The sequence below is a fragment of the Haplochromis burtoni genome, unplaced genomic scaffold, assembly GCF_018398535.1.
Source record: "Haplochromis burtoni strain Fernald_Lab_line unplaced genomic scaffold, NCSU_Asbu1 Contig_155, whole genome shotgun sequence".
Classification (NCBI taxonomy): domain Eukaryota; kingdom Metazoa; phylum Chordata; class Actinopteri; order Cichliformes; family Cichlidae; genus Haplochromis; species Haplochromis burtoni.
In genome coordinates this window covers 400,439-412,551 of record NW_024582516.1, presented here as the reverse complement: position 1 = coordinate 412,551, position 12,113 = coordinate 400,439, and the positions used below count along the sequence as shown (strand labels likewise).

Sequence of the window (12,113 nt, the reverse complement as noted above, 5' to 3'; positions counted from 1 at the left end):
TTGAAGATTTACTGAACATCTGAAGAGGGAGAAAAACTTAAAAAAACAAAACAAAACAAAAAACCCTCAAAGCTGAACCTGCCTTTAGCTATAACATAAACCTTAAGGATTAAGACAATGAAGGAGCGAGACAGTCTTTATGCTAAGCCAAAGGGTTTATTACAATTTTCTACTGAACATGGATGTCACGATAAAGAATGTCAACAACATCTGAAGTACAGAAATCAGTCTCAGTATTTTTCAGCAATACGGTGAGCCAAAACAAATTTTCTAATGATCACATTTCTAGTTCGAACTAGTGTGGAGAAACTTATTCTTGTAATGGATGCAAGATAATACAGGAGTAGCTGAACTAATGAAATCGCTTAAATAATGAAACAGTTTTTCAGTGACTGATCCTTTTGATACGATTAGTAGCTTTTAATATCCTGTACTGATTTATGACATTTTAACTTGACGGTTATAACTCAGGGATAACAATTCAAAAGGTTGGAATTATGATCAAACAACCACAAATAAATTTAATTTGGACAAGTGAAACTGTAATATTGTTCCACTCTGAGCTATACTTTAGTAACATGCAGTGAGGAGAAAACCCATGCAAGTGAATTCATTTGTGTTTTCAGTCACTAACAAAGAAAAGAGGTTTTGAGGTCACAAGGCTAACAGACCAGGTTTGTTGCTATAACTTTAATGATTATAGTGCACTCATTTCAACATCCTTCAGTGCTTAGAATTATTGTATAAGCAGTAAAAGCCTCATATGGACTGGATTCACTGGGAAGGCAGTAGGTAATTTAAAGAAAAAAAAATGATAATGAAAGCAGCAGTTTCCCTGTTATGTCAATTAAATGTCGGAATTTTAAAATAGGCTTGCCTATCCTTCAAGGTTAAGTCACATTAAAGTAATAATGTAGTTATAGACATCACAGCTATTAAAAGAGCGAGACCCTGTAAAAGCTTCAATATGCTACTGCAGGGTAGATTTAGGTGTGTAGCCCCTTTCTCCTTTTCCCAACCACTTCTCCTTGAGGATCAGCAAGTTACAATTTGATTAAATTAAGAAAAACTGATTAAACTCAAAGAGCAAAATTGTGAATCTGATGCAGGTACTGACACTGGTATACTTTTATTGGTGCCACAATTTAAACCTAATTGGCTATGAGCCGCTACTGATTATAATAACCCTATAGACACAGAACTATCAATTCATATTGAAAAGTTAGAAATGTGAGTATTGAGTTTTTCCTAGCTGATTTATAACCAATACAAATGACAAATTGCTTTTCCCACCACCCCATCTAGATGACTTTGTTTATGCGCCGTTTGGAATAATGTCCTCATTTTCTACCTCGACCTGTACTGTCAATCCTGCCCAGATGAGGCTCACTATGATTAGAAATAGTATTAAAGAGGAAATGTATGCACAAACAAAAACAGTAGGAACCAGAAGAGTGCACACACACTCTATGAAGGACAATACCTATATGCACACAAAACAAAAGCCCAAAACAAATAAATAAAGTATAAAACTCTGGGAAACACTGTTCCCGATAAGTTGTTCCACTTTTCAAGTGAAATATGAGAGACACTGCTCTCGATAAATACACGTATACAAAAAACACACAATGGTAGGCAAAAACTACCGTCACTGTTTATCATTATGGAAGGCACTGCTCCCGATAATGCGGTTTAGTTATGGAAGGCACTGCTCCCGATAAAAATATTACAACTCATTAAATGCTCCAAAGTAGACAGTGCAACATAAAGGTCTCTTTGAGCTCGGAGGATTTAGTATTGTGCCTGAATTGCTTTTGTTTTGTTTTTTAAACCTTATTTGACATTCACTTTGTCACCAATTGCAGAATAAACCTCTTTGCTTGTGATAAATAAATAATTTTCCACAAACTGCAGACAATTTTTTTGTTTCCTTGCCAGCTTTAGTCAGGCATTGGAAAAATCTCATTAAATACATTTTTTTTTTTAATCTACCAAGATACAATTTTTTATACCCTTAATTTCTCCACAGATGCACTTATGTCAGTCTATTTGTGAAAGCCTGCTTTTACAGCAGCTCAACGCTAAAGGAAGAAAAAGAGGGTAGAAAGATTAAACTTTATCTGGGTCTTTTTTTCCCAGCAACATTTGGAGTCATTTCTGTAGCAGATACTGCCGTAGGTTTCGACAGTATAACCGTCATAATTATGGAAGACACTGCTTCCGATAATGTCGTATAAAAAGACAAACAGCTTTATAGTGGACACTGCCACTGATAAATAATTAAAAAAACAAATACATATAAGGTCTTTTAGTGCTTTGATGGCAAGTGGTCGCAGCAAGAGCTTCGAGTCTACTTGAGAGGAGGTGGATTTGTCAGTAGCATTTCATTTCTTCAAGTAATCCTTCTTCACAGTTTTCAGCCCTACACTTTAACACTGTCCTCTTCGAGACTATTTGTGGAATTGATTTGAATTCCCCTGAAATCTGAGCATGAGCCTATAACAAAGGTTGGGGTTTCTGATTAATGGCTTGTGCTTTTAAGTGCTGATATTGGAGCGCTATGATTTACTTTCCAAAAAATACACATGCAAACACACAACTCCCACCCTCACATCTCTGCGTCCCACCAATTTAAATTTCTTCATCGAGGTCCCAGATGTTTCCCACCATGGCATTGGCACATCCCTGCAAGTTCCAGGTGGCTAAGGCCAGCTGGGTGTGGAGTTTATCCACGTCAGTAGTCTCAGCAATGGACGCCAGAGTGTGGGAGCCTCGGCCAAACAGTAGGTGACGGAAGGGAACCTTAACAGGTGAGACGTATGGGGAGAGGAGGCTGTGCTCAACCTTTAGTTAAAAAAACAAAAATTCACATAATTAGTAACTACAGAATAGCTCTTGCTGATTTCTTCCTTGTGGTTCCAGAAAAGAATGCTAGACTAGGTGTAGAAAAAGAGTCCCAGCTTTTTATTCATTTCCATCAGCTGGGATATAAGACACCAGGACGTCACTAGACAGTAACTAACAGATAAGGTACCATAAAACAATGTCGGCCACTTGTGTAGATTGCATGCATTTCCATGCCATGCATGTTTGCACGTTGCAATAAATCGATGCACCCACTTACCATTTCTTCTATCAAAATATAAAGCAAGGAACCTTAGAACATTGTGTTCAAGATTTTTTGCACAATATTTTAAGTTGGGTCAAACCACATCACTAGTTTTTTTGTAATTAAAATACAAAATCCAGCATCTTGTAGTTTTTTTTGTTTTGTTTGTTTGTTTTAACTTAAAACTTCTGCTAAGTAACAAAATGGCATGTCTGAGCTTTTGGTTAATGACAATCTTGTGTAAACCAACATTTTCTGATGCGAGCACAGCACTGCAACACAGACGCCAAGCTTCATAATGAAGTTTGGTCTGTCAGCATCTGTGACATCTATAAACTGACTGAGCTTACAATTCCATGTGGCCTTAGTTTTCCTCTTTTAGTAAAAGAGGAAAACTAGGGCCACAGATGTTTTGCATGCTCGTCAAGCTCACAGTTGAGCTTTAGGTATTACAACTTACAAAAATTAGGAATGAGAGGGGAGAGACAAATTAGATTGAGGCTCAGCAAACCTGAACAAAGGAGGGGTACGGAGCAGAAAAGTATTTTCAAAATGTATAGTTTTTTTAAATTACAACACACGACCCAGCAGAGGTCTTGTAATACATGCATTACCATCATGATCCTGTTGTTGAGGATTCGACAGGCTTCTTTGTCATCCAAGTTGGTGTTGGCAATGTCATTGTAGAGGTTACTGGCAGCACGCTGGAAGGAGCCTCGTGCACGGTTCAACCAGCTGGGACTCAAATCCTTCACCAGACAAAACAAATATTCTTAATCACATGAAATTCATAACATGGATAAAAATGAAACAAAAAGAGTCAGGAAGACGCCAACCTGCGAGAGCAGCCGGATGTGTTTGTAGACGCCCGCCACAGCCTTGGTGAGAGTTTTGCTGTACCGGTTCACATCCAAGCTCAGCAGGTGGTCATGAACCAGGTGCAGGGCCATCTGACCAGCAAACTGCGCTGCTATCGCCGTGATCTCGTTGGTTTGATTGTTGGTTTCATAGTTAAGTTGGTCCATGGTGTCCAATTGAGTGCCATAATAAGTGTAGACCTCAGACTTAAGTGGAGAAACATACAGACAGTTCAATACACATCACTGTTTGCTTAATGTTTAAAACGACAAGCAGACTTTTTTTTGTTTGTTTGTTTGTTTGTTTTAAATATATAAATGAACCACCCCTCACATGTGGTTTGATGAAGTGAAAGGAGACTGAGGGAATTCCAGAGAAAGCCAAGAAGGGATAGGCTGGGTCATCTATTGTCATCGGTCTCATTCTGCATGCAGGGAAAGAAGAAGAAAAAAAAAATTGTTATTGTAGATGGGTAAAACAGAAAGAAACAAAGTAATCCCTGATTATCTGCTATGAAATAACTGCTTTAGAGTCATTTTTATAAGTGTTTAGACAGTTATTTTAAAAGGGGCCAATTATACTTATTTTTGGCTCTAGTAGAACAGCTTTGTAGGACTCACACTTATTAATATTTTTTAATCTTATACAGAGCCTTTGTGTAGTCACTCAGCTCATCCTGTCTGAAACGAGCCATTTTAGCTCCTCTTCCTTACTTCCAATTGGTTCCCCACTTTCGAACAGGTGGATTGGGGTTACAACCGGAATACCTGGGATGACCATATTAAGCAATATTCCACTCGTTATGGCATTCAGAGCCGTGTGAAGCTCAAGCTTTTGTCTCAAGAGGGTGGTTATAAAACTGCACCAACATGTGAAAATACCTGGATTCTGATAACTGGCAGAAATTTGCAAGCTTAAAGAACATCAGATTTCACTGATTATTAGAGTCGTTTTACTGTACAAACTATTTAAGATCACCTTTGCCAACTTTGAAAATATACATATTCTCACACACACACACACACACACACACACACACACACACACTTTAATTTTGCCTACATAAAAACTTCGACTTGCAAATGTATATTTAATGTTTTAGGACTAGCTCATCAGCCAGATAGTTTAATAAATGAAGGTGTGCAATCTCAGAGTACAATCAATCATCATCAGTCAAATATTGTCCAGGGGCCTGTTTATAGTAAATCCATTTGTCCCTTCATATGCAAGAGTGTTCCTCTCTATTACTTGACTAAAGTTTTATGCACTGTGGTTCATTTCACTACACTGGTTTCCTACTTACACATTAGCCTCCCACATTGTTTCTCCTGCCATGTCGTACACCGTGCCAGCACCAACAGGACTATTAACCTTTAAGAACAAGGCAGATTACAGTCAGCACAAACTATCCATTTGTACGAAACGTGTATCACTATGAATCAGTGTAATACCTCTTTCATCGTGGTCTCAAGGAGGCTGTAGAGCAGTGGACTTGCTGAGGCCATAAAGCCCCCCTTACCTTGTAAAGGAGAGAAAAAAAAAACGAAAAAAATAAATAAATAAATTAAACACACACACACACACACACACACACACACACACACACACACACACACACACACACACACACACACACACACACACACACAAAAGAGGTCAACTGACAAATGCCACCGTTTAAGTGCTGAGATGTCCTGCATGTGTAAATTTGTCTACATACCCATGACAACCCCATCCAGGCTTATGTAGGTGAACACTTTTTTGTCAATAGAGGCCATATAACCCTTAAAAAGGAAACAAAACAAACAAACAGATGAGACATGTTAAAACACTATCAACACAGCAGGCATTTCCTTTCAAAAGGTATTCAGTTCTCACCTCCAGCCACTCTGTAGCGCCAACACTTCCATATTCTCCTGCACTCCAGCTCGCAAACACCAGGCTTCTCTTGGGCCTGAACCCATCTATAGACGACATGATACTTCTTGCACTGCAGTCCAGTGTACCCAGTCCCACCAACTGTTGTTTGTATAGCATTTTGTTTTTATTCCTTACCATTCTCGACCATTTCACGGAAAGCTTTGGCCAGCTGCACCAGTACTGAGGTGCCAACAGTGGCTCTGGCGTAGCCGCTACCCCAGGCATCCCTCTGAGCTCCCAGTACAATGTAGCGATCTGCAGATTCATGAACAAATCCATCTTAATGTCACACGTCTTGGCCTAAGAATAAGCAAAAGCTAAGTCACGCCAAATAAAAGTTTAGTCTTACCAGGATCATCAAATCCTTTGATCACCCCAAACACATTATGGATCTCCTTGTTCACCAGCTTGTTGTTGACCTCAACAGTGATGTTCTCAACGCCTCCCAGCCTGTAAGACACTTGCTTGAATCCACCTTTAAAACCACTTGTTTCATCTGGTTCAGGACCACCAATTTTCCTAAAAGAACACAAATGAAAAAAGTTTTAACTGTGGCAGATATATACTGAACTGAGGTGTCTGGCAGCTGTCCTGTTTAACTGATGCTGAGCCATGATCATCATGGTCATCACACAGTGGGTAAACATGAATGTTTCTTAATCTGTAGAACACTGTTCATGTCTGCATTGATCTGTGTGTGGCCTTACTGAAGAAGTTTTACAGCAACACTGCGGGTGAGAGTCTGGGCTGGGATTTTGGGGAGGCCAGATGACTGAGTTGGGGGAAACTGGGTGTGGTTAAAGGAGGGGAATCCAGGGGTGTAGGGGTCACCTGAGCCCAGATGGACCTGAAGGGGACATGAAAACACAGATTCAGGTAAAGGGGGGAAAAAAAAAAAAAAAAAAAAAATTCCACTATCATAACAAAACAACACTTTACTGCCTACTTGACTTATTTTACAAACTCACATGTCCATAGAGCACAGTGTCAGCTACATAATTGTAATCAGCTTCATCGGGGTAGATCAGAACAGCAGACGCCCCTCTATCTGCAGCATTGGCCACCTGAAAGAAGGAAAAAAAACAAAAACAAAAAAAAACTAAATTTTGTTCCTGGAACAAAACCTGCTCGTCAGCTTCCTTAATGTAAATGCATCTCAAAGCCTTCCAAGTGAAGGCTGATCAATGTAAAAGATAAAAGTTTAAGCCGAATTAAATTGAAAGTTTTTCAATTTAAAGAAAACTTTGACAACCAGCTGTGAGTAACTGAACCCATTTCCTCAAAGTTGCAGTTAAATTTGAGTTACTCACAAGTAGAATTCATTTTTCTAACGCTTCACTCTGCTGCCCTACCTACACCATCTTCATCATGCACACATACCTGCTCTGCAAAACTGATCTTTCCAGCACGGACGAGCAGCACGCAGCCTTTTAACTCAACCTTATTTTTATTCACGATATCCAGGTCCTCTTTACGCCCATAGTTGCCGTACACAAGTTTGCCCTGTAAATACCAATTAATAGCAGTTAGTTAAATTAACAAGATACACAAGGTTTCTGAACAACAGTCCTAACTACAAATCTTCTGACATTCGTGGTTTGTGTCACAGGTTTCAGAAAGTGAAACTAAGGTGGTTCTTTGCCAAAGCTTTAGGCTCACCTGAACTCTGTCTGTAGCGCTGTAGGCCAGATACCCAGTAAGGCTGAAATCTTCTGAACCAAACTGAACCTTGTTTGGATTCTGGCTGCAAAGGAGAAGGCAAGAACCTGTTAAAAATTATTTTCCTTGGACACACTTTATTTTACAGGTTTGTGACATTTCAATCCATTTCTCGTCACAAACATGCATGTGTGTTCCAGTGTTTATTTAACAAATATACAACTTATAATGAAGCATTAGAAAATGTCAATGGACAAATCCAGGTGTAATTTGTAGAATTTTTTTTTTTTGATTTTGTAACTCCTCCTTTTACACTAAACAGTTTGCCGTGCAAAACTCAAATCAGGAAATCACAGAGATAGAAAGCCTCCCTCTGATTTAATGCCACAATCATTTAATTAAATAAAAAACTTTTTCTTTTTTTTAAAGTTCCAGGTACCTGTCTGGGATCGGCAGCTGAACATCGTGGATGTCTGTCCAGGGATCCATCTCTAGTTTCTTGAATTCATCAAAGATGCTGTTTGCCAAACTCATGTCTTTATCACTTCCTGCTGAACACCCGGGATTTTCAAAGTCCCTGCAGAAAGGACATCTTATTTACTTTTTCTGTTGGCATCTCAATTTAGTCTTGAAATGATTGACATTAAATGTGTGTTTGGTTTGAAGGTGTGTGCATATTCAGTGTACCCTAGAGTCTTTTGAAAGGCCTCCCTGGTCATTTTCCTCGCAAGAAGTTGAGAGATGTTCTTGAAGTCCATCTCAACCTCTGCAGGTTGTGCAACCGGAGCTTGTGTCACTGGGCTGCAGTTCAGCAACTCCACTTTAGGTTTACTGTGACTGATATAACCAACCAGATAGCCTGGAAGAAACAGCACACACCAAAACCGATTAAAATGTAGTACATACAAAGTACATAAAGAGAGTCATTTTCCTTTCTGTAGACTTTGATTAGTATAAGAGGTTTTCAGAGCACAACCTACCAACGATCAATATCAGCAGGGTTCCCAGGAGCAGGAAGGCAATGGAACACCGGCTATAATTTTGAGGTGCCGGCCTGAAGCTTGGTGAGCCCTCGGCCTCCACGTCTGTAAACTCCTCAGTGCCATCTTCAGACAGTTTGACCTCCAGATGCCTTTCTCCATTCTCTGTGGGCTGCAGGGGGAACCTGCTGTAACGCACACTTCTAACCTGGAGAAGATCAGAGTGAAAACTATGAGAGCGACACGCTCCAGATTCAGCAGCTCCATAAGTAGTGACAATGCTACAGTTGTTTTTAATTAATAAAAAACAAACAAACAAACAAACAAAAAAGCTAAACAAAGCTTGTCACTTTGCGATTGCTTCCGTTTTATCAGTTTGCTCATGATACAAACAATGATAAAGACGTGACAATGTGCAAAATGTAGGCTGTGAACGTACCACGCCGTTAAACGCCAATCTCATCTGATCCATCGCTCCTGGTTTTGTTGTTGTTCTAAAAACAGAATATAGGACAAAGAGGCGATGAGGCAGTGGGCAGCAAAGAGAGAGAGGCCAGGAGAGCACACGAGAGAGAAGGGAGGGGGGGGAAAAAAAAAGAAAAAAGAAAAAGGAGGACGTGCAGCAAGTCAGGTAACAGAGCAGCTATTCATGGAATTGCAGGGTGGAGTGTTTCCTCTACACTAACTGCCTTAAAAACCTTATTTTATATACAGTAAAACCTTGTTTTATATACACAGTATTCTCGATCTGAGCTGTGGATCACACAGGATTTGGCTTTTCTGGTTGTTTTTGGGAATGCAAAGAATGCAAATATGTGCAGGAAAGACTTGGACGATAATGGAGGAGACACAAATCCCTTAGGGGGGTCAGGAAGGACATCTGGTATCAAAAAAAAAAAAAAAAAGCCAGCACAGAGCTGCAGGGGCTGTCTCCTGTGGTCCCGCACAGACGACAAGTTAACAGAAAATAAGTAATTGAGCCAGTTCTCAAGTAAAATAAGGATAAAGAATAGTATTCAATTGTCTTTACAGTACCATGCAGTTTACAGCTCTGCTTGGCATATAATACTGTGTCACCTTATGAAGGCTGTGCTGTTTGTTGTTGAAATTTGTTTTATTAACACTGTGTGGATCAAAGTGCATATAGAGTGAGAATCTGTTTAACTATATACTCTGTATAAGGGAAGAATGAGATCTGTGCAGTGCAGAATTACAGCATCTCTTTCTGCTATCCAGCCCTCTCATCTACAAGATGTGGGCCTGTAACAAACAGGAGCAGCCTGCTTCTTAATATATTACATCCAGCAGTTAACCAGCGCACCCAATGATTGGCACGAGTGGTTCATACTAGCAATGTTTAGTTTTCTAATCAACTTACAGGGGAGTAATATTACAGCCAGTACTAAAGATGTAATAGTTTATGTCTCTCTGCTGGACAAACTGTACTGAAATGAAACTATGGAACATTATCATACCAGCAAACATCAGAAAAAAAACCAACTAATTGTTGGTCGACTAATATCAGTGACCAAGTTTATCACATAAAGGCACCACACAACAAAAACGTTTCATCATTTTTTTTGGCATTTAAGAACACCAAGAACGTAACCAGGAAATATATACTGAAAAAATAACCTAAAAATATTTGTGCTATCTAAATGATGTCTACTTCCTTATTTAGATAGCACAAATATTTTTAGGTTATTTACTAATCTTTCTATTGAAACATGCCATGTGTGGTTTACTCAAAGGAGGAAGATTTCCCCATGTGTCACGTCCTTTGAAGACATTTTGTCAGCCTGCAGATAATACAAGTACTTCCTGCTGCAGTGCATCTTACAGCCAGCAAGTAGCTTAGTTTAATTCAATGATCTTCAAATAAATCCTCCCTCCATTAAGGATAAGGCTTACATACATTTATAAAACATTACCAGAGCAAGCAGGAATGAAGCAAGAATTTTACCCCTGATTTTGTGTGTTCATGTTCTGTTCTTTTGTATACTTCATCTGTTTGTATGTTGTATACTCGTTGTTTTTCCAATAAAGTTCATTAAAATAAATAAAGTCACACACACACAACAGCCACACACACACACACACATACATAACACATAAAGTTCATATAAAAATACACACACACACACACATACACACAACACACACACACACACACACACACATATGAATATATGAATAGTTCTAAAACAAGAAGCCGTTGGGGAGTGGTTCCTGAAGGTTACATCATGTACCAGCTCTAAATGAACTGGCCCAAGCTTAATAATAACGCAGAATGCGTTATTATTAAGATTGGGCAAAAAATAAAAGCATTACATATGTTTTACGCCTAACTATAACAGTGAAACATGGTGGCAAGAGAGTGCATTGAAAAGCCAGGTGACATTGCACACTATTAAGATAATTAGCAAAACGTTCGTTTAACACATATTCTGAGCCATTGCTTCACAGGAATCGAATGAAACGCACTACAGCTAAAGAAAAGGCTTTCTTTTCAAAATTAAAATACATTCGCGAATGATTGATTATTATAAGACCAAAGCGAGGACCCTCACCTCCGTTCCACAACGTCCGCCTCCTTACTGAAAAGATTCCTTTCTTTATAAAGCTGTGCCACTTCCGGGTCGTCTGTTAACACACATGCGCAGAGCCTGTGATTTGATGTGCGGAGAAATGTGTTATACATCTGTACAAGTATACAAGTATAATTTAATGAACAACTTAAAATTATCTCAGGAAAATTTACTGATTTTTTTTTAGTTGTTTGGGTTTTGTTTTTTCTGTTACGTATGTTTAATAAGTTTGGATAAAGAAAAAATTAAACAGAGCTTTTCTGCCTCCAAAAATTACACCTTTAAACTGTAACTTTGTGATACTAATAAATGTATATGTATTTTTTTCACATTATTTTTTAAAAATTGCATGACATGGTAATAGTACATGAGCTACACAAAAATGTAATAATTAAATAATTATCCAGGTTTATCTTTTGCAGTGTCTCCATTAGAAATAATGTTATATGCCACTGCTATTATTTTATTTTACAGCCCATTTATGGAGCAACATCTATACTATTTTAATTTTTACGTCTATTGACATTATATTTGTGTTAACCTTACGATAGACTAGCAACCTGTCCAGGATCATATAACCCTCCACGGTGTCCAAGGACAACCCTCACTAGGGTTTAAATACCTGGGACTCCCCCACCTGCCAAAACCTGGATCACTGATAACCTACACATATATATGTAGCTTTTAGCATGATTAGTTGATCCAGTATGAACTTTTGGTACCATTTACCATAATTAAAGAATTACAATGTATTTATGTATTTCAACAAGTAACAATTGGACCCTTAGAAAACGTTTGTACTTAATAGCTTTCCCACAGTTTTATTTGTCCATTACTTTTAAAAGGTTGTGGCTATTTTTCTTCTGATCTTGTGCAGTGTAGCACTTGTAGTACATTACAAAACTCGCCATTGTTAGCAGTGCTGAGAAATATGCTTTATTAAGTGGGTGGAGTTTGAAATAATGAACCTGGATTGTTGAGGCCAGGCTTCACATACCA

The 12,113-nt window shown here is 38.6% G+C and overlaps 1 protein-coding gene across 2 annotated transcripts; it reads right to left on the bottom strand.

The window, feature by feature from the left end:
* Positions 1 to 55: 55 nt before the first annotated feature.
* On the bottom strand, positions 56 to 11,172 carry tfr1b (transferrin receptor 1b). Of its 2 annotated transcripts, XM_005932148.3 has the most exons (20): positions 11,100 to 11,172; positions 9,268 to 9,273; positions 8,966 to 9,022; positions 8,527 to 8,734; positions 8,234 to 8,405; positions 7,986 to 8,123; positions 7,547 to 7,631; positions 7,268 to 7,390; positions 6,856 to 6,951; positions 6,595 to 6,734; positions 6,237 to 6,406; positions 6,023 to 6,142; positions 5,846 to 5,931; positions 5,688 to 5,751; positions 5,419 to 5,486; positions 5,271 to 5,338; positions 4,301 to 4,391; positions 3,946 to 4,173; positions 3,724 to 3,858; positions 56 to 2,844 (listed from the first exon to the last, which is right to left on the bottom strand). In XM_005932148.3, exons 3-20 carry the CDS (start codon positions 8,996 to 8,998, stop codon positions 2,632 to 2,634), a joined length of 2,238 nt encoding a protein of 745 aa, XP_005932210.1. In that variant the 5' UTR covers positions 8,999 to 9,022; positions 9,268 to 9,273; positions 11,100 to 11,172; the 3' UTR covers positions 56 to 2,631. The 2 variants fall into 2 exon arrangements, with proteins under 2 accessions (XP_005932210.1, XP_014192237.1); XM_014336751.2 differs by lacking the exon at positions 9,268 to 9,273 and having other exon boundaries at positions 8,966 to 9,020; positions 11,097 to 11,163.
* Positions 11,173 to 12,113: the final 941 nt, after the last annotated feature.